Genomic DNA, 22,672 nt, shown 5'->3' with positions numbered 1-22,672 from the left:
ATTGCTGGGTCCTTTCACGGAACAGTCTCAGTCATCAGAAAACCTGAAACCACCAGGTTTTTGGCATCTGATTCATGTTTGCTTCTCAGTTCAGCGCGGCATGAGATTAATCGAGAGTTTAGGTTAAAATGACACAGGCACAGAGTGACCTTTTTTAAAATTAGCTAGTTCTGAGGTAAGCAAAGAAGAAAAACCATACATAACACAGTTTCCAAGCTTCCATATTTGTGCACAGTACCGGTCCAAACAGTACACAATGGACAATTTCCATGTGCCATTACTGGTTTGTCAATACAAGAAATGAAAGGAGGTGGGCATGAGGGGAGAGAGAAAATACATCAATAATGTAAAGGGTGCGGGGTGATTAAGACAATTGATTGAAGGGCAATTATTGCCTTTTTGAAAATACACACCAAATACAATTTTCATAAATGATCAGTACATAGAACAAGAACATATAAAATTGGAACAGCTGAGGCATGAGCACAGAATGTACAACACATAGATATGTGAAGTTAGTTTACTTCTCAACAAATAAGGGACAAACTCTTTACTGCCTGACAATACAACTCATCCGCATCTCAGCATGTTGGAATTCATTGAGTTTTTTTGGGGGGGTAGAAATCTAAATACTAGTCACAGCCCCACATTTAGTATATAGCATTACAGGTTATGATGTTCTATCAGTTAATAAATAGTTCTATTTTGAATACAGTTTTCAAACTTTGGAAATCAATAAGCCTCCCCATATCATAGCCAAGGAATCCCATCTTGACTATAGAGCAATTGTATGTATTTTCTGCAGCAGGAAATGTCACATAGTCACTGAAACTTAAAGGAGGTGCCAACAAAGGTAGACCATAACAGATCCCAAATCTGACTGGTTGCTTAGATTGGGGGTGTTGAGTATTGAGTTGAATAGAGGACTCTCTCGACGTTTGTCATCAATCTTACAATTACGATTTGGGTGCAAATGGAAATTAACAGGTAACAAAAACTTATTTAAACTCCATCTTCTAGTTTGGGTTCTAATGAATGTTTTGCAAATCATCTCAAAGGCTGCAATAATACTCCACACTGACTACTTGGCCACATTCACCGATTTCGCAGATTTCGACTGTGCATGAAGTGGGCTTCTACTCCAATACAGTCACAGGTAATATTACAAAATAGGACTGATGTTTTGTACCCTTTGTACTGAATGGGCTTCAGTACTGAATATAGCAATGAATGCCATCTAACCAGATTTCTCACTTAATTTCATTAAATCTCCAATATTAAATAGGGGTAAATGAAGGACTCTGTAATATGTAACTTGAAGTTCAAGTAACGACAGTAAGCAGTGTGTTGTTAGTGATGGACAAACCGAATTTAAGAGGTTTGACACCAACTGGCTCTACTACGTTGAAAAGCAGCTTTTTTTTTCGGCATGGTCAGGTATTGTGTTGGCCGTTTTGGGTAATGGGAATGATCTTTTCCAAGGACACGTCCGTCTCATAGTCCCCATTGCTCGACATAAGGCTGATCGCCCCGTGCTGGGAGATGGGCGAGAGCTTTGCGCAGCAGTTGTGGTCTGTCGGAGTTTCTGGAGGGCAGGGCACCGAATGGGGGATCAGGTAGACGCTGTTCTCCGCTTTCTCCAGGGTTGGCCCAGGATGGTACAAGGAGACTCCGTTGTGGATGGTGACCGTCTCCACGGCGTTGCTGGCGCACAGGGCGCCGCAGCCCAGCAAGGTGGAGAAGGCCTTGCGGAAGTCCGCGTTGAAGGCGTAGATGATGGGGTTGAGGGAGGAGTTGGCCCAGCCGAACCAGACAAAGACATCGAAGGTGCTGCCGCTGACACAGGGCAGGGGAGGCGGGCTGGCGTGGCTCTCACAGAACGGCACCAAGCAGTTGAGGATGAAGAAGGGCAGCCAGCAGCACACGAAGACGCCCATGATCACCGACAGGGTCTTGAGCACTTTGGTCTCTCGCTTGAAGGACATCTTGAAGGAGCTCTCGGGCTGTATGTCCGCAGTGCTGGCGCTGCTCCGGTTACTCTGGCAGTTCTTGGCGTGCACGGCGGCTCTCTCCAGGGCCGAGATGCGCCGGATCTGTTTCTGGGCGATTCGGTAGATGCGGGTGTAGGTGACGATCATAATGGCCACGGGGATGTAGAAGCTGATGAGGGATGAGGAGATGGCGTAGGTCCTGTTGAGGCTGGAGTCGCAGTTGTCCCCTGGGCGCTGGGAGGTGGCATTGCCATGTAGCCCACTGGGGACCCTCGCCTTATGCCAGTCCAGCTGGACGGGGATGAAGGAAATCAGCAGAGAGAGGCTCCACGCCGCGCTGATCATCACGAAAGCCACTTTGGGCGTCATTTTCCGCTCGTAGCGGAAGGGGCTGGAGATGGCCCAGTATCTGTCCACGCTGATCACGCACAGGTTGAGGATCGAGGCGGTGGAGCACATGATGTCGAAGGCCACCCAGACGTTGCAGAAGGGGCCGAAGGGCCAGAAACCCGCGATCTCGCTCACCGCCTTCCAGGGCATCACCAGCACCGCCACCAAGAGGTCGGAGACGGCCAACGAGATCACAAACAAGTTGGTGACCTTCGTCCGCAGGTGGCGAAAGCGGATGACCGCCACGCAGACCAGGGTGTTGCCCAGCAGCGTGGAGAGGATCAGCAGCGAGAGGAAACAGCCCGTCAGCACTCGGAACGAGGAGTCCTGCTCAGCAGCCAGCGAGCTGCCATCCATGGTGGTAGTGTTCTGCCTCATTCCCAACACACACACACACACAAACACCGAAAGAGCCCTCGTGTACAGTGTCCACCCCTCCTCCTGTGTCACACTCAGACCTGTTCCCGCTAATCACAGGGAACCCACCGACCACAGGGCAGTCATGGAGAAATCTCGTCTTCCAACCAAAGATAGGGCCTACCTTCAATCCATCTGCACCTGGTCTGAGCTTTGATCAACGTCCTTTCTCCCGAGTTAGGTTTACCTTCACCTCCATGGTCGTGCCGCAGTTAAACATCTTTTGCTTCAGGCAGTGTCCCGGGAAAGAGTAACTCCCAACATTGCTCCGTCCCTTGTTGCTGATGTGCAAAATTCTGTGGTGGCCTCACATTGCATGCTAACAAATGACCAATCCCCTGTAAGTGTCTCTGTTCAGTTGTCTCCCTGGAGTCCCGGAGAGTGTGAAACATCCACTTTACGCAAAAGGGGGGAGAGATTTTTTTTGTGGTTTCAACACCTTCTCTGACAAAACATCCCTCAGTCCAGGCTGTCCGTGCCTCCACCGTTACAAACTCCGCATATCCGGCACCCCGCCATCCATTTTCCCGTTCCTTAGAAATTTAAACAGATCAGAAATGAAGCAAAAATAATGTCACCATTACATAGCCACACAACTGGTGTGAATGTCATTCCCAAATTATTACGCGTTACTGCACACCCAAGTCCCATTTCAGCTGTGATCACTGGTGGGTCGTATTTACAACCAGAAAAGCTGAGAGGTTATAATAGCTGAGAGGTACAGAGCATGGTGGAAACACTCAGCCGGTCAGGCAGCGTCTGTAGAGAAAGGACACCAGGATTAATTTCACAGTTCGATGACTGTCCGCCAGAACAGGTTTCCAATGTGTTTTGGGTTTTGTTCTCCCGCGAGGAAGTCGTGATTTAAAGTCAATAGTTACACCATTGCCTACCATTCTCCCATAAAATAATGTTCAGCAACTTTCTGGACGCCACGATGCAGGGAGTTTTGAGCCTGTGAGGACGATGCAGTCCGCCCCAGATAGCAGTTCATGTTGCGGTTCCTACATCCCCCCAACTGCACACACTCCACCCTCCGTTCAGCGATAATCTGCAAGTACTCACCGAGGTCGTCCCAATCTGTGTTTGTCAAACAGGCAAGATCGCAAAACCATGTACTTCAGTCCGTTTTGAAGCGATCCAACACTTCACCCTCTTATTCTTACGAAAGTGGTGTTGACGGGTGGGTTGAATACTGATCCCACACTCATTTTAAAGCTGAAAAAGACTGTCGTCGCAATATTCACGTCCAAATCGAGAATAAAATTTCCAAAAAATGTGCTGTGGTTTTGTTGCTGTGCACAGTGTTCCGATAACATAAATGTTTGTCACAGTTCAGTGGCTGGCTATAGGTGCATGTGTCGTCATTGACAAAATATAGTGCTTCGCAGTAAATCTTCCGAGCTCTGTTACCTCTTTGCTTCTCTCCCCTGTTAATAAATTCCCCCAAATCTCTGATAACTGGATGTGAGCTGGTTGCGCCACCACGTGGATTGCGAGCGTTATCATTCAAGAGACGGGAGAGCACCAGCGACTTCTCAAACATGTAGCTGCTAACTCGTGGACTGTGCTTGATGGTAAAGCTCCGCCAACCAACTCGGCAGCGAGGTCAGCAAGTGACAAATGCTCCACGTCGGCCAACGAAAGCAGATGCTTAATTTGCTCACAATTTCAGGTAATTATTTGGGCTACAGTTGGAAAGTTCGAATGCAGGCGAATAATTAATAGAGGGTAACGTTTAGCAAACTTTGGAACGTTGTTTCCAAGGGCAAGTTGATAATGTTTCAGCGAAATCTTAAATATCGAAAGCGGTAACACGGCACATTAGCTGTTCATACCAAGATCAAATGTTAAACTTTGATTTCAAAAATAGATCTCGTATGAATTCTGCCTCCCGTGGCAACAGCTGTCCATCACTAAAATGTGAAATCAAGTCTGGTCCACCTAGCTTTCCCCATCCTTTGCAAATGGGGGTTCTAATTAAAATGGCTTTTTTTATATATGAAAAGTGGTAAGTTTTGATTTCGAACCGCATACTTTCACCATCAGATTCGGTGTGTTCTTCAGAACAATTGACACAAGGGTGTTTTCAGATTAACGAAATCTATATGCGAGATGCTATTTATTTCAGGAAGGCGACGACTCTTTAAAATCGCCCAGCCCAATTAGCATTCCCAATCCACAGTTAGCAGATGACCAATAGCTAGTAACTAGCAACCCAGGTCCCCTTTTACAGTAATAAGGAGACAACATGTACTCGGTACTGCCTCTCTGTAATCGACGCTCACTACTTTAAAGAGGGCTCGAATGTGTACTCTCCGCGTTTATTTTTCATTGTTTTTATACCATTACTTCTGACGCCAGAAATGCAAACTTAACCCACGAAAATCGAACTTCGTAAATGTGAATTGCATTCCACCCGGCACAACATCTTCGAAAGATAGAAAGCTGCGCAATGTTATTAACTTCAGAGAATAAATTAAGATCACCGTAGCTTGCATTAACACACTCCTTTAATAATAAGCTGACTATAGTGCTCAATTAAATTTAAAACATCATGACCTAAAATTTTCAGAAAATGTAAATTTATAGTTTTAAAAGAGCTTCTGACAAATGATAGCTTTTAATAAACATCGGGCGGGCTATTTGGAAAGAATCTGAAGCAGTTTCTGTTTAAATTGATTTAGATACTAGTTCAACATTTAACAGGCATCTGAATGGGTATATGAACAGGAAGGGTTTAGACGGATATGGGCCAAGTGCTGGCAAATGGGACTAGATTAATTTTAGGATAGCTGTCGGCATGGACGAGTTGGACGGAAGGGTCTGTTTCCGTGCTGTATACAACTTTATAACTCTGGTATAATCCAATGGTGTGATCCGTTAATCCTTTTCAAACGATAAACATTTGCTGTTCTGCATCAAAAGGGTGCAGCCCAGAATGCAGTACTCAAATCTTAGTTACACCTTTTTTAAAAAAAATCTACTGAATGTATTCTGTTGTTCTGAACTTATTTTCTTTCAGCTTTTGAATAATTATGAGTTAGTATCGGTAATTTTACTTAAGTAACACTCTTTAGGCAGTGACATCTTTCCTTTTTCAACAACATTATTTCAAACCTCATTTCTCTGATTGTGTAAAACATTAGCAAGACTGGTTCCCATTGCTGCCAGTTGTCCTGAGAAGTTTCCTTGTTCAGAAGACAGAAAGTCAAGGATTAAGACAACAGTAGTTATTTTCTAACTTAAATTCTTATCAAAACCAGTCTTGCTGACACACAGAGGAACACCACAAGGATCAGTGGTGGAGCCACAATTATTTCCAATATATATGGATGACTCGGATGAGGAAAGTGAATGTACTATAGTCAAATTTGCAGATGTCACAAAAAATAGATAGGAAGGCAAGTGGTGAAAATGACACAATTGAGTCTGCAGAGGAATACAGATAGATTAAGTAAATGGACAAAATCTCAGCAGTTGGAATATAATGTGGGAAAATGTGAGGTTATGTACCTTGCATTAGAATTAAAATTAGGTTTTATTGTCATGTGTACTCAAGTACAGGAGTACAGTGAAAAGTGTACTGCTTGTGCCATCTTAGGTACAAAGTATACAAATAAAGAAATTAGGTAAAAGTTCAAAATTACTGATCTTGTTATAGAGTGGAAAAATAAAGAATATGAAGTGAAAAGGTCAGCATTACAGACTTTCTTTCGCCATGGGCCTGCAGTCGCTTCATGCTGGACTTTGCCCACAAAGGCTCAATCTCTTCCTCAAGCTGAGCTCGATCCCTTCCCCATGCTGGGTTCATTTCCTCCCCTCTCTGGGTGTGATCTCTCCCCCCGTGCTTCCATCTCACTGCCAACTGCCACCCGGGCTCACCAGCTGTCTTGCCATCAACCATTCCAGACCTCGACAATGCTCCTGAGCGATGGAGTTCCACCTGGGTTACCAGCCACCTCGTTGCTGAGTGCCAAAGTCCCGCTTTGGGCCCCAGACTCTGTCAAGCTGCAAACCCTGATATCTTTCCAGAAGGTAAGTAAAGAAAACAAATTATAAAACTGAAAAAAAGGAGAAAAGAAAAGCAAGCCCTGGGTTCAAACCCTGGGCCTGGAAGAATAGAGGATCTGAATATTCTTTAAATGGAGAAAGACTGCAGAAAGCTACAGAACAGAGAGATTTGGGAATCCTCATCCAGAAATTACAAAAAAGCTAAAGGGTTCAGCGGGTAATTGGGAAGAAAAATGGAATTTTGGCCTTTATTTCAAAGGCCTGAAGAAGGGCTCATGCCCAAAACGTCGATTCTCCTGCTCCTTGGATGCTGCCTGACCTGCTGCGCTTTTCCAGCATCACATTTTCAGCTCTGATCTCCAGCATCTGCAGTCCTCACTTTCTCTTAAATTGGCCAAAGGGCCTTCTTTCAGTGCTGACAACCTCTGTAACTCTATGGACTGCCTCCAATGCCAGAATATCTTTCCCATTGATAACAGGCCAGAACAGTTCAGAGTATTCCAGTTGTGATCTGACTAATGCCTAGTATTGTTTTAGCAAAACTTTCCCATTGTTACGGTCTATTCCCTTTGAAATAAAGCCCTGAAGCTCATGCCCAAAACGTCGATTCTCCTGCTCCTTGGATGCTGCCTGACCTGCTGTGCTTTTCCAGCAACACATTTTCAGCCTTTGGCCAATTTAATCTGCTATGGTCAAAGACAAGAACGTAACTATTCTCATCCTATTTTCCAGCCCTTGACATTGCAAGTGTACATTTAAATACTTATTAAGTGTTATGGAGATTTTACAGGCAGTGAATTCTCGATTCCCTTCACCCTCTGAGTGAAAACAAAATTCCCACATTTCCTCTAAACCTTCTGCCCTTGCCTTAAGTCTATGTCCCTGGTCATTGATCCCTCCACCAAGGGGGAAGGTTCCTTCCTGCCTACCCTTATATATCTCAATCATGCCACCTCCCTCCCAGTTTCCCTTGCTTCAAGGAAAACAACTCTAGTCTAACCAATCTGTCTCTTCATAACTAAAATTTTCCAGCTTACACAACATCATGTTACATCTCTCTGCACCATCGCCAATTGGATTCCAGAATAACACAAAATACTCTAGCGTTGCCGAACCAATGTTTTATACAATTCCAGCACAACTGGCAACATGACGCTTGGAGGAAGAGCACCTCATCGTCCGCCTAGGAACCCTCTAACCACAAGGGATGAATGCAGATTTCTCCAGCTTCCTCATCTCCCCTCCCCCCACCTTATCTCAGTCCCAATCCTCGGACTCAGCACTGCCCTCTTGACCTGCAATCTTCTTCCCGACCTCTCTGCCCCCACCCCCTCTTCGACTTATCACCCTCACCTTAACCTCCTTCCACCTATCGCATTCCCAACGCCTCTCCCCCAAGTCCCTCCTCCCTACCTTTTATCTTAGCCTGCTTGGCACACCTTCCTCATTCCTGAAGAAGGGCTTATGCCCGAAACGTCGTTTCTCCTGCTCCTTGGATGCTGCCTGACCTGCTGCGCTTTTCCAGCAACACATCTTTCAGCTCTGACCTCCAGCATCTGCAGTCTTCACTTTCTCCTAGCTTCTTACTGATGCCAATATTTTATGTCCACATTTTCAAAATTGAATTAAAATTTTCAAACTGTTGTGGTAGAATTTGGATTTGAATTGTAAGCTTGTTAGTTCAGTAATCACACTGCATTGAATATTGCTTTGGATTCTTAACATTAAAGAAAACAAAGGTATTGCTATGAAATTTCTTAGGGAACAGATGCTCAGTAATATACTGAGGCTAAGAACGAATGAACCAAAATTTGATCAAAATATTGCGTTTTGAGTTGGAGAGACAAGACGTGAGGTGAAGGTTTGGAGAGTGAATCCAGAAATTGGAACTGATGCAAAAGCTTTGCTATGAATGGTGGAGTAAAGTGAGGGAGGACACAGAGTCGGGGAGAAAGGATACGGTAGGTGATTTTGGCTAGAGGTAGATTGGGACAACACTGTTAAAGGATCTGAAGCTGAGTGCAATTTTGTGTTGAGAGAATAAAAGATGCTGATATGGATTAATGAGGAGAGGGTACTAAGCAAATGTGGAAAGATACGTTCTGTTCCTATTCTCTTAGTAAAGCCACATCCTACCAATATTGTATTAAACAAAATTCTACAATACTTTTTAGTATTGGGACCTGGGTGTTCTTGTGCACCAGTTACTGAATGTAAACACTTTGCTACTGCCGGCAGTAAAAAAAGTAAACTGTATTTTGGCCTTCATGGAGAGAAGTCTGTAGTACAGGGGCCAGGATGTCTTCCTGCATTTATTCAGGGCACTACTGAGACCACACCTGGAATATTGTGTGCAGTCTTGGTCTCCTTACCTGTGGAAGAATGTTCTTGCTACAGAGGGAGTGCAGCAAAGATTTATCAAATTGATTCCTGGGATAGCAGGACTAACATATAAGGAGCAATTGAATCAGTTTGGAATGTATTCACTGGAGTTTAGAAGAATGAAGGAGGATCCCATAGAAACTTATAAAATTCTAACAGGACTAGCAGATTAGATGCAGTATAGATGTTCCTGATGGTGGGGGAGTTCAGAACCAGAGGTCATGGTTTAAGGATAAGGGAGTAAACCTTTTAGGACTGAGTTGAGGAGAAATTTCTTCACCCAGAGAGTGGTGAGCCTGTGGAATTCAATACCTCAGAAGGTAGTTGAGGCTAAAACATGATGTTTTCAAGAAGGAGGTAGATATATCTCTTGTGACTAAAGGAATCAAGGGATATGATGAGTAGGCATGATAAGGGTATTAAGCTGAATGATCAGCCATGATCATATTAAATAGCAGAGCAGGCTTGAGGGGTTGAATGACAACACCTGCATGTTTCTATTAAAGCAAAATGGCAAAATGGCAGTAGAAGCTGCATAGATATTTAATGTACTTTTATTTAAACTTTAGTCAGGCTAGATTTGTGAAGTGCATGGGTTAAAGCATTCAACTAACGCATTCAAGAAGGTACCATATAAATAATTATTGCATAAGATAGGAGCTCACTGAAATGGGATAATATATTAAGGATTGGTTCACACAGAAGACCAAGAATCAGGATTAATGGATTATTTACCATTTACGTTATGACATGGAAGAGGGGGAAGAGTGGAATATATCCAAATTTCTGTACAAAAGTAGTTCTGAAGATACATTGTGATAAAGATATTCGGAATCTGCAAGAGGAGATACATTGGTTGGGTGAGTGGACAAAAACCTGGCAAATGACGATTAATGTAAGAAAGTGTGAGGCCATGTACTTTGATAAGAAGAATCAAAAAGCAGAAACTATTTAATGGAGAGAGGCTCCAAAAGGTGTAGCACAGAGGGATCTTGGTGTTCTTGTGCATGAAACACCAACAGTTATCATGTGGTTAGTATAAGTAATTAAAAAGTCAAATGGAATTTCGGCTTTATTGCTACGGGTTTCAAATTTAAATATACGGAAGTCTTGTTACAATCATATGGGGTATTGGTGAAGCTACACCTAGAGCACTATGTACAGTTTTGGCCCCTGTACTTAAGAAAGGATATAATGGCATTGGGGATATTCAAAAGAGATTCACTTGGCTGATTCTTGGGATGAGGGATCGATTACGATTGGCTAAACAGGTTAGGCTTTTATTTCCTTAGAGTTTAGAAGAATGAGGGATGGTCTCTTTGAAACATATAAGATTTTGAGGGTCTTGACAGGGCACATTGTTGAGAAAATGTTTCTATCAGTGGAGGAATCTTGAACTAGCGGACATAGCAACAAATTAAGTGGACATGCATTTAAAATGGTATTGCAAAGGAATTTCTTCTCTCAGAGGGCACTGAACATCCAGAATTCTCCACCCCAGAGTAATAGAGGCTAAATCACTGAAAGTATTAAAAATGAGTTGAGACATGGGATAAATCAGCTCAGATTTTACTAAATGGTAGACCGGTTTTAGGGAACAAATGTCCTACTCCTGCTGCTATTTCTTATGATCTAACCGTGATACAATAAGTACCGTGATACTAATCTGGAAATCCAGTTGTGTTGAACAAATAAAGTGACTGAATGAAGTATCTACTGATATTGACTTATGGTGAGGACACTGACTACGACAGAGAGACAGTTTGAAACAAATATAAATTGACAGATACAAGTACATATTAATTAGGTGAGTGAGTTACAGACCAAAATATGCTAACACAGAATTTAAATAGAGAGAGGAGAGATAAACACAAATATTGACTAAAAATCTCTCCATGTGTTTCATTGAGCCCAGAGAAAATGTGTGCCCACACTACATATTCTTCAGGAAAAGATATAACTCTGTAATGCATTGAAGAATTTATGGTCAGTAGAAAGACAAAGAGAAATAAAACCTCCTGCGTAAAAGCAATCAAATACATTTAGAGTCATGATTTTCAAATTTTCCTCTGTGAGAAACTGACTGAAAATGTTGACATACTCCTACGAACACCAATTAATATTGACTTAAGATTTTGAGTTCTTAACTACCAAGTGTCCTCAAGCTAACATAATTTTTTTACTCTATTTTCCCATCAACAGAAATAAGAATGGAAAATAAGCAATGAGAACAAAGGTCTGCCAGCCTCAGGCACTTCTGAAAGATCTTTCAAGATCCATTACATAAATATATTACAAATACAATGAACGTTATTGTTGTTATGCCAAAATGGATATCAATATCTTTTTTAATTCATTCATAGAATGTGGGCATCACTGGCTGAGCCAGTATTCATTATCCATCTTTAATTGCCGAGTAGATGATTAAGAGTCAACCATATTACTGTGGACCTGTCAGTAAGAGCAGGTAAGGATGGCAGATTTCCTTCCTTAAAGAGACATCTGTAAACATTTTTATAATAAGAAAAGGAGTCATATTTACATAAACAAATGTTTGTAGTTCAAATGTACTCTTAAGAATTTCACTGGTAGGGGAATGAGGGAAAAGCTGAGGCAGATTATGTTGTGAAAGCTGTTATGGACCAGACCAGATCCCCTTAAAATATTTTAAGAAGATAGCCTAGAACCTAACTTTATCTTATTTCAAAGGCAAATATAAAATACTGTCTTCCAGATGCAATTCAACTAGTCAAGTTATACTTGGCATTATGCAAGACACAATTTATTCAAACACTATAGTTAAAGTACAACAAAAGAAAAAAAAGCTTTGAATAACTTAACTCGGCTGAAAATCTGAACAGAATAATAGATACACTAACTATTATTCATCAACTGTTCCAATATAGTAACATCCCATAAATATACCTCTTGGAAAAATTCAGAAAACAGATTTGTCTTACATGTAACTCCAGCAACTGAGAAGAAAAAGCAAAGAGAAAACTCAGAGAGTAGCAGCCAGGAAATATTTACTGCAGCTTCCATCCTTGTTGAGACTTCAACAGCAACTGATACTGAATCTCAGAGCTCAAAACTAAAACCTGGAATTACTGGTTTGTGAAAGCTGGCCATACTCATCCAGGCTGCTTCTGTTGTTCCAACTTTAAAAAATCAGCTAAGGCCTCGCAAGCTGTTTATGGGCCTTTATTAGCCAGCTTGGCATCTCTGCCTTGAAATCTCTCTTAAAAGAAACCAAGAGAAAATATACCTCTTAAAGCCACAGCATCACCACAAGGTGGAAGTAAATATTTTGATTAAATATTGTTCAAAGTTTGTGCGAAGATTTGTAGCTCGGGTGCTCGTTGTTGTGGTTCTGTTCGCCGAGCTGGAAGTTTTTGTTGCAAACGTTTCGTCCCCTGGCTAGGCAACATCATCAGTGCTTGGGAGCCTCCTGCGAAGCGCTTCTTTGATGTTTCCTCCGGTGTTTATAGTGGTCTGTCCCTGCCGCTTCCGGTTGTCAGTTTCAGCTGTCCGCTGGAGTGGTTGGTATATTGGGTCCAGGTCGATGTGTTTGTTGATGGAGTTTGTGGATGAATGCCATGCCTCTAGGAATTCCCTGGCTGTTCTCTGTCTGGCTTGCCCTATGATACTTGTCAAAGCTGACAAAGGGTCAGTTAGACTTGAAATTCAGCTCTTTTCGCTCCTTACAGATGCTGCCAGACCTGCTGAGATTTTCCAGCATTTTCTCTTTTGGTGGCAAAAGGAACAAATATTGATTTTAAATCAATTTATTTGGTCTCGCTGTGATTTTTATTGCGTGGTCATGGCATTGATGCAAGGCTTTATTGGAAAAGAAGAATATAAGACTGAGACTTGTTAAATTACCTGAACTCATTGCGCACCACATTTTTTGTCACAATGATGATAAGATATGGACCATTGATTTTTAAAGCCATCATCTGATTTTTATATGTGGAACTTTCAAAAGACAGAAATGAATAACAAAAAAGGGACACAACCACTGAAATAAAATGACCACAGCAAACACCTAATGACACCGTTTAGCCAAGCTTAATGAAGTCAACATGGAATAAACAAAATAATCAAACTGAACTTAAGTTAGCGATTTATCAAAGACACCAAAACCAGTCAACCCAGTCAGGCTTGAAAAGGTCTTTTCCTCCTGTTTCAACTTATAATGTTATGGGAATTTTCAAATATTGGAGATGATACCCCACCTACAATTAGCAAACAAGAAAAATCACATAGCTTGTGCAGACAGACTGAACAAACTAATTTGTACTTCAAGCAGAACAGAGCAGGACTGCAGAATGTAACTGCAGAAAGTGCTCTGTCTGCCTCTCAAGAACAACAAGTGACCAGTGACAAGACAGGTTTAAAAGAAACATCAGAACATCAAGAATTCAAAGGACAACTGAAATATTCACTATTGTTGATGATTCAAGACTCTAAATAACTAACTGTGGTCTCAGAATTAAAATATACAACTCAAAAACACCTTAAGCACTTTATGTTGTACTTTTATCTTCTTTTTGTCTTAGACATTATCCTTGCTGAGGTTTGTACAAGTATACGTGTACACTTGACATTGTGTCTTATTTTCTTTCGCAATTGGCTGATGATAAAATTGCTCACTCTTTCACTCAAGAAAAACATTGTAATTGGCTCCTTATTGATACAATAGAAATTAGTTAATTGCATTTTACTTGGAGACAGATATAACTTCATGCTAAAAAGAAAATTAATCTTTGTTGTGGTCATTCAGGAAAGTTGAAAAAGGCCAGCCAATTCAGTACCTGATCACATTACTGTTTTCTCTGGGGTGTTTGGTTTAGAGCAGTCAGTGTGGGAAATAAGTATTTTACTTTTTGTTTCCTTTTCCAGTCATACTATGCCTCCAAGTAGCATAAATTACTGTTACACTCTCATTAATATTGTCAACAATTTTGATTCGATTATGATCATAATTTTATATCAATTAAAAAATTAGAACACTTTTCTCCTCTCAGCAAGTAAATACTTTTTCTACTTTCTTCATCAGCCAAGGTTACATACGTAGAGTGAGATTTTGCTATTGTTTCACAGCCTCTTAACTTGATAACTGTAGCAAGGATATGCTACACACCTTACATTACCAGCATCAAAATTGAAGAAAAGTACATTAGCATTGTTGAGGTTAAAATTATATCCAACATAATACACCATTTAGAGACAGAATGTGGGATTTTCATTTTGTCTTTCTCCCTGCTTTGCAGTGATATTGGCATGAGCAGGGAAAGAAAATGCTAACTGTGGACTATTAGTAGTCTTTTGGGCTAATGTATTTTTCAGCAGAAATAATTACATTTGCTTATTATGATATAACCACATTATAAGACACATATTCATCATTAATGCAACGGATAGAACATAGAACATAGTACAGTATAGCCCTTTGGCCCACAATGTCATGCTGACCATTTACCTAATCTAAGATCAATCTAATCTACACACCCCTCGATTTACTGCCGTTCATGTGCTTGTCCAGTAGTCGCTTAAATGTCCCTTATGTCTCTGACTCTATGACCACCACTGGCAGTGCATTCCACACACCTACCACTCTCTGCGTAAAGAATCCACCTCTGACATCTCCCCTATACCTTCCTCCAGTCATCTTAAAATTATGACCCCTTGTGACAGACATTTCTGTCCTTGGGAAATGTCTCTGGCTATTCTCTCTATCTCTGTCTCTCACTACTTTGTACACCTCTGTCAAGTCACCTGTCTTCCTTTTTCTCTGCAGTGTGGAAAGCCTGAGCTCACTCAACCTCTCTTCATAAGACAAGACCTCAAATCCAGGCAGCATCCTGGTAAATCTCCTTTGCACCCTCTCCAAAGCATCTACATCTTTCCTATAATGAGGCGACCAGAACTGGACACGATATTCTAAGTGTGGTCTAACCAGTGTTTTATAAAGCTGCAGCAAAACTTCACGGCTCTTAAACCCAATAAGCCTGTTAATGAAAGCCAAAACACCATACGCCTTCTTAATAGCCCTATCAACTTGGTTGGCAATTTTGAGGGATCTATGGATGTGGACCCCAAGATCACTCTGTTCCCCCACACTGCCAAAAATCCTGTCTTTAACCCTATATTCAGCATTCAAATTCGACCTTCCAAGATGAATCACTCCACATTTATGCAGGTTGAATTCCATCTGCCACTTCTCAACCCAGATCTGCATCCAGTCAATGTCTTGTTGTAGCCTGCAACAGTCCCCGACACTATCTACAACACCAGCGATCTTTGTGTCATCGGCAAACTTACTAACCCAGCCTTCCACTTCTTCATGCAAGTCGTTTATAAGAACGACAAAGAACAGAGGCCCAAGAACAGATCCCTGCAGGACACCACTGGTCACTGACCTCCTGGCAGAATACTTTCCATCCACTACCGCTCGCTGTCTTCTTTCAGTTAGCTAATTCTGTATCCTCGAGGAGAAAGTGAGGTCTGTAGATGCTGGAGATCAAAGTTGAAACTTTATTGCTGGAACAGCACAGCAGGTCAGGCAGCATCCAGGGAACAGGAGATTCGACGTTTCGGGCACAGGCCCTTCTTCAGGAATGAGCAGAGAGTGTTCAGCAGGAGAAGATAAAAGGTAGGGAGGAGGGACTTGGAGGAGGGGCGTTGGAAATGTGATAGGTGGAAAGAGGTCAAGGTGAGGGTGATAGGTCGGAGTAGGATGGAGGCGGAGAGGTCAAGAAGAAGACTGCAGGTCAGGAAGGCGGTGCCGGGCTGGAGGGATTCGGCTGAGACAAGGTGGGGGGAGGGGGGATGAAGAAACTGGTGAAGTCCAAGTTCATCCCCTGTGGTTGGAGGGTTCCCAGTCGGAAGATAAGACGCTCCTCCTCCGACCGTCGCGTTGTTGTGGTTTGGCGGTGGATGAGTCCAATGACCTGCATATCCTCGGTGGAGTGGGAGGGGGAGTTGAAATGCTGTGCTACAGGGTGGTTGGGTTGGTTCGTCCGGGTGGCCCAGAGGTGCTCTCTGAATCGCTCCGCAAGTAGGCGGCCTGTCTCCCCAATATAGAGGAGGCCACACCGGCTGCAGTGGATGCAGTAGATGATGTGGGTGGAGGTGCAGGTGAATCTGTGGCGGATATGGAAGTTTCCTTTGGGGCCTTGGAGAGAAGTGAGGGGGGAGGTGTGGGCGCAAGTGTTGCACCTCCTGCGGTTGCAAGGGAAGGTGCCGGGAGTGGAGGTTGGGTCGGTGGGGGTGTGGATCTGACAAGGGAGTCGCGGAGGGAGTGGTCTCTACGGAAAGCTGATAGGGGAGGGGAGGGAAATATATCCTTGGTGCTGTGGTCTGTTTGGAGGTGGCGGAAGTGACGGCGGATGATGCGCTGTACATGGAGATTGGTAGGGTGGTAGGTGAGGACCAGTGGGGTTCTGTCCTGGTGGCGGTTGGAGGGGCGGGGCTCAAACGCCATCCCATTCTCCCAATTCCTTCATCAAAACACCATCCCATTCTCCCAATTCCTTCGTCTCCGCCGCATCTGCTCCCAGGAGGACCAGTTCAAAATACGTACAACACAGATGGCCTCCTTCTTCAAGGACCGCAATTTCCCCCCCGACGTGGTCGACGGTGCCCTCCACCGCATCTCCTTCAGTTCCCGCTCCTCCACCCTTGAGCCCCGCCCCTCCAACCGCCACCAGGACAGAACCCCACTGGTCCTCACCTACCACCCCACCAATCTCCATGTACAGCGCATCATCCGCCGTCACTTCCGCCACCTCCAAACAGACCCCAGCACCAAGGATATATTTCCCTCCCCTCCCCTATCAGCTTTCCGTAGAGACCACTCCCTCCGCGACTCCCTTGTCAGATCCACACCCCCCACCGACCCAACCTCCACTCCCGGCACCTTCCCTTGCAACCGCAGGAGGTGCAACACTTGCGCCCACACCTCCCCCCTCACTTCTCTCCAAGGCCCCAAAGGAAACTTCCATATCTGCCACAGATTCACCTGCACCTCCACCCACATCATCTACTGCATCCGCTGCAGCCGGTGTGGCCTCCTCTATATTGGGGAGACAGGCCGCCTACTTGCGGAGCGATTCAGAGAGCACCTCTGGGCCACCCGGACGAACCAACCCAACCACCCTGTAGCACAGCATTTCAACTCCCCCTCCCACTCCACCGAGGATATGCAGGTCATTGGACTCATCCACCGCCAAACCACAACAACGCGACGGTCGGAGGAGGAGCGTCTTATCTTCCGACTGGGAACCCTCCAACCACAGGGGATGAACTTGGACTTCACCAGTTTCTTCATCCCCCCTCCCCCCACCTTGTCTCAGCCGAATCCCTCCAGCCCGACACCGCCTTCCTGACCTGCAGTCTTCTTCTTGACCTCTCCGCCTCCATCCTACTCCGACCTATCACCCTCACCTTGACCTCTTTCCACCTATCACATTTCCAACGCCCCTCCTCCAAGTCCCTCCTCCCTACCTTTTATCTTCTCCTGCTGAACACTCTCTGCTCATTCCTGAAGAAGGGCCTGTGCCCGAAACGTCGAATCTCCTGTTCCCTGGATGCTGCCTGACCTGCTGTGCTGTTCCAGCAATAAAGTTTCAACCTAATTCTGTATCCTGACAGCCAAACTTACCTGTATCCCATACCTCCTAACTTTCTGAATGAGTCTACTGTGGGGAACCTTATCAAATGCCTTACTGAAATCCACATACAACACATCCACTGCTCGACCTTCGTCATCTTGTCTCATCACAACAAAAGAAGTCAATAAGACTTATGAGGCGTGACCTGCCCCTCATAAAGCCATGCTGACTATCTTTAGTCAAACTATGTTTTTCCAAATAATCATAAATCCTTTCTCTCAGAATCCTTTCCAGTACCTTGCATGCCACATATGTAAGACTAACTGGTCTGTAATTCCCAGGGATTTTCCTATTTCCCTTCTTGCACAGAGGAACAACATTTGCCTCCCTCCAATCATCCAGTACTCCCGTGGAGAGCGAGGATGCAAAGGTCATCGCGGCAATCTCATTCCATGCTTCCCGTAGTAACCTTGCATATATCTGATCCAGCCCTGGGGACATATCTATCTTGATGCTTCCCAGAATTTTCAGCACGTCCACTTCCTTAAATCAATCTGTTCAAGCCTATTAACATGGTCCATGGTGTTCTCACTATCAACAAGGTCCCTCTCGCTCATGAAAACGGAAGCAAAAAACTTATTTAGGGCCTCCTCTACCTCTTCAGACTCCAGGCACAAGTTCCCTCCACTGTCCTTAATTTGGCCTACCCTCTCTCTTTGGGTTTTTCTCTATTCCTTCCCACTAAGGCTTTTTCGTGCCCCCTCCTAGCTCTCAGTTCATTTTTGAGTTCTTTCCTAGCTACCCTGTAATCCTGTAAAGCTGTGCCAGATCTTTCCTTACTTCCTCAACCTTAAGTTAACTTGCTTCTTCCTTTTGACAAGAAGTTCCTCTGCTCTTGTTACCTATGGCTCCTTCCCCTTATTATTCCTTACTTGTCTCAGTGGGACAAAGTTATCAAACACTTGCAACAAATGCTCCTTAAACAGCCTCCACATTTCTATTGTGCATTTCCTGTAAAACAATTGTTCCCAATTTATATTCCACAGCTCCTGTCTAATAGCAGTATAATTTCCCCTCCCCCAATTAAATACTTTCCCATACTGTCTGTTCCTATCCCTTTCCATGGCTATGGTAAAGGTGAGAAGGTGAGGAAGTTGTAGTCACTGTCACCAAAACACTCTCACACATTGCCTGGCTCATTGCTTAGCACTAATCCAGTATGGACTCCCCCAGTCAGCCTATCTACATATTGAGTCTGGAATCCTTCCTGGACATACCTGACAAAATCAGCTCCATCCAGACTATCTGCACTAAGGAGGTTTCAATCAATATTGGGGAAGTTGAAGTCACCCATAATAACAACTCTGTTACATCTGCACCTTTCCAAGATCTGCTGTCCAATCTGTTCTTCCATCTCTCTGCTGCTATGGAGTGGGGGGGGGGGGGGGGGGGGGGGGGGAGTAGTGGTTATAGAAAACACCCAATAAAGTCACTGCTCCTTTCCTGTTACTCACTTCCATCCATACTGACTCAGTAGACAATCCCTCCTCAACAGCCTTCTTTTATGCAATTGTGATGCACTCTCTAATTAGCAATGCTACTCCCCCTCCTCTTTAACCCCCTTCCCTGGTCTTTTAAAAAGATCTAAACCCTGGAACATCCAATAGCAATTTCTGCACCTGTGAAATCCATGTCTTCGTTATGGCCACAACATCATTGTTCCAAATACTGATCCATGCTCTCAGTTCATCACTCTTATTCATGATACTCCTCGCATTGAAACAGACACACGTTAAAACATCCCTTTGCCCTATAAACTGTGTATCCTTTCTGACAGACTCTCTGCATTCTATTTCTGCCTGTTCACCCTCTAGTTCCCATCCCCCTGCAAAACTAGTTTAAACCATCCCAAAGTGCTCCAGCAAATCTCCCACCCAGAACATTGGTGCCCTTCCAGTTTACATGCAACCTATCCTTCATGTCCCACTTTCCCCAGTTATCTATGTATCTGAAGCCCTCCCACCTGCACTAGCCCTGTAGCCACATGTTTAGCTGCTCTCGCTCCCTGTTCCTTGTTTCACTAACACATGGCACCGGCAGTAATTCTGAGATTACTACTGTGCTCATTCTGCTTTTTAGTTTCCAACCTAACTCCCTGAAATCACTTTTTAGAACCTCATTCCTTTTCCTAGCTATGTCACTGGGGCCAATGTGCACCACAACTTCTGGTTGCTCACCCTCCCCCTTCAGAATCTTAGAGACTCAATCAAAGACATCCCAGACCCTGGTACCTCAGACGCAACATACCTTCTGGGAGTCCCGTTCACGATCACAGAATCTCTTGTCCTTGCCTCTAACTATTGAGTCTCCTACCACTGGCACTTTTCTATTCTCCCCCCTTCCCTTCTGAGCTACAGACCCAGGCTCAGTGCCAGAGATCTGGCCACTATGGCTTTCCCCTAGTAGGATACCCCCACCAATAGTATCCAAAACAGTATATTTATTATTAAGGGGAATGGCCTCAGGGGATCCCTGCACTGTCTGCCTGTTCCCTTTCTGTCCCCTGACTGTAACCCATCTAACTTTTTCCTGTACCTGAGGTGAGACTACCTCCCTGTAATACCTTTCTATTACCCCCTTTGCCTCCCGAATGATCCAAGTTCATCCAGCTCCAGCTCTAGTTCCCTAATGGGGTTTCCGAGGAGCTGGAGTTGGGTGCACTTCCTGCAGATGAAGTCAGTGGGGACACAAATGGTGACCCTAGCCTCCCACATCCTACAGGAGGAGCATGTGACTTCCCTAACATCCATTCCCACTGTTGAATTTCCAAAAAGACTACTGAGGAAAGACTAGTAGCCTTGCTGAATCAGCACACGGAACCATTTTTTTGTTTAGAGGACGAAGATGGGTTTTGGGCAACTGCCCAAATATATTACCTCACTTACTCAGCAGTCCTGTGTCCGCTCCTGCTCAGCCTATTCATGAGGTAAGTTTTTAAAGGATTAATTTACCTTCCCAGCAGCCCTCAAAACCTCGTTCTGACCGCCCCTGTTGCTCCTGCAAAAATGGAGGCTGCTGATTTAATGAGGCAAGTTATTAAAGCATTAATTTACCTTCCTGGCAGCCCCCGATCCTTGCTGTCACCACTCCCACTGCTGCTGCAAAAATGGAGGCCGCTGAACCCACGAGGTACGTTTTTAAAGGATTAATTTACCTTCACGGCAGTCCCCTGGTCTTCACTCTCACTGCTCCTGCTGCTGCTGCTGCAAAAATGGATGATGCTAACAATGTCTGTATTAAACAAAGATTCAATATTAATAAGTGGTAGCCACTTGATTCAATGTTTTGGATATCGCAGATGGCTAAAATAAAGATGGCCTGAAGAAAATACAGAAAAAAGTATTATTTATTGGAAGCAATTGTATTTAAACTGTGGTATCTTAATTGCCTCTGGCTAATTTGAATCCTGATGTGGAGGTGTTGGACTGGGGTAGACAATGTCAGAAGTCACATGACATCAGGTTACAGTCCAACATTTTTATTTGAAACCACGAGCTTTCAGATCATAGCCCCTTCAAGTGAAGTGAGAGAGAAGCACACGGATGCAGGCTTTATAGGCAGAGAAATCAATGGCTTTGACTCTTGATATTAACTGTTGTTTCTTTCTCCACAGGTGCTGCCAGAGCAGCTGAGTTTCTGGAATTTTTGGTTCTTATTTCAGATTTCCCAACATCCATATCTTATTTTTGTTATAGGAACCTTCAAGTTCTCTTTCTTCACCTGGAGGAAAGTGTATGTGTGAAGGGGCTAAGGAAGGAAGTTCTGTTGTATTGGAAAGAAAGTCTAAACTTGCTGCTGGCATGAGCGGAATTGAGGGAGATCTGGAAAATGGATGTAACAAAACGATTGTCAGTTGGGGATACATGTATAACACCTACAGGAATAAAAGAATTGAACCTCTGCCTGGTCAGAACAGAATTTTGAGGAACTGTATAGCTGAGATTAATGTTATTGATGCCAAAGGAGCTGCAAATCAATCTGTAAGATGTATTTTTGCTGTATCAGTTATTTACACTTTAATTTATAATCTCTACTGAACACAATTTATTATGGATTTATGTTTATTTTTGGTTTGATTGCTGGTGTCAAACTTTAAAAAGTAAGATATTGTCCATTAGTTTCCTCCATTGGGATTGTTTGTAAATTCAGTCCGTTCATGTTATTGATCTCCTCAAGCATCATAACGTCTGAAATAGCAGACATTCACCCAACTCGCATTGCTGTTGACATATCTGGATCATGTTAAGTAACCTCCAGATATTATCCATTGATCTGCGACCTTTTATGAACTCCATCTGGTCCTCCTTAATGGTGTAGGCAGTACAGTTTCCAGTCTTAGTGCCAAAGTCTTAGATAGGATTTTGAAGTCGACATTCAGAGCGAAATGGGCCTATAGGAAGCACAGTCCCTGGGGCCTTCCCTTTTTTAAGAATGAGAGAGATGTTCATCTCTCTTAAAGGTGGTGGGAGGAGGCCACAATTGTGTGAGTCATTAAATGTACTAAGCATCGCCCCTGACAACACACTTATAAATTCCTTATGGAACTCACTGGAAAGCCCGTCAGTACCAGGCGCCTTTCCATTCTGGAGCTGCCTCACAGCCTTCTGCACCTCTTGTTCTGACAATGGGGCACTGAGGAGAGACTCTTGTTCAGGAATCATTCCCGGAAGGTCCAAATTCTTAAAAAAAAAGACTCCATCCTAACCCGCCCACCCTCATAGCTTTCAGATTGGTATAGTTCAGAGTAAAATTTCCGAAATGCTGCATTAATCCTTTTTAGGATCACAGGTTAAATTTCCAGTG

At 43.7% G+C, this 22,672-nt stretch overlaps 1 protein-coding gene and 1 long non-coding RNA gene across 2 annotated transcripts; one reads left to right on the top strand and one right to left on the bottom strand.

Moving 5' to 3' along the window:
* Window positions 1-506: 506 nt before the first annotated feature.
* Window positions 507-2,760, bottom strand: LOC122556737 (D(1) dopamine receptor-like). The gene has a single exon (XM_043703837.2). The coding sequence runs from the start codon at window positions 2,757-2,759 to the stop codon at window positions 1,434-1,436; it is 1,326 nt and encodes a 441-aa protein (XP_043559772.2). The 5' UTR covers window position 2,760; the 3' UTR covers window positions 507-1,433.
* Window positions 2,761-4,337: 1,577 nt separating this feature from the next.
* On the top strand, window positions 4,338-21,986 carry LOC122556738 (uncharacterized). The gene is made up of 3 exons (XR_006313637.2): window positions 4,338-4,473; window positions 11,558-11,661; window positions 21,565-21,986. It is a non-coding gene; the product is annotated as an uncharacterized LOC122556738 (long non-coding RNA).
* The last annotated feature ends 686 nt before the right edge of the window (window positions 21,987-22,672 follow it).

Source organism: Chiloscyllium plagiosum, unplaced genomic scaffold (assembly GCF_037043375.1).
Source record: "Chiloscyllium plagiosum isolate Xiang-an unplaced genomic scaffold, Cpla_swu_hap1 HiC_scaffold_16, whole genome shotgun sequence".
Taxonomy (NCBI): Eukaryota; Metazoa; Chordata; class Chondrichthyes; order Orectolobiformes; family Hemiscylliidae; genus Chiloscyllium; species Chiloscyllium plagiosum.
The sequence above is the reverse complement of the archived record's forward strand: the minus strand, read 5'-3'. Positions and strand labels throughout refer to the sequence as shown.

Bases quoted from the DNA above. Each gene is read 5' to 3' on its own strand.
- LOC122556737 (XM_043703837.2), bottom strand. From the start codon at position 2,759: ATGAGGCAGAACACTACCACCATGGATGGCAGCTCGCTGGCTGCTGAG.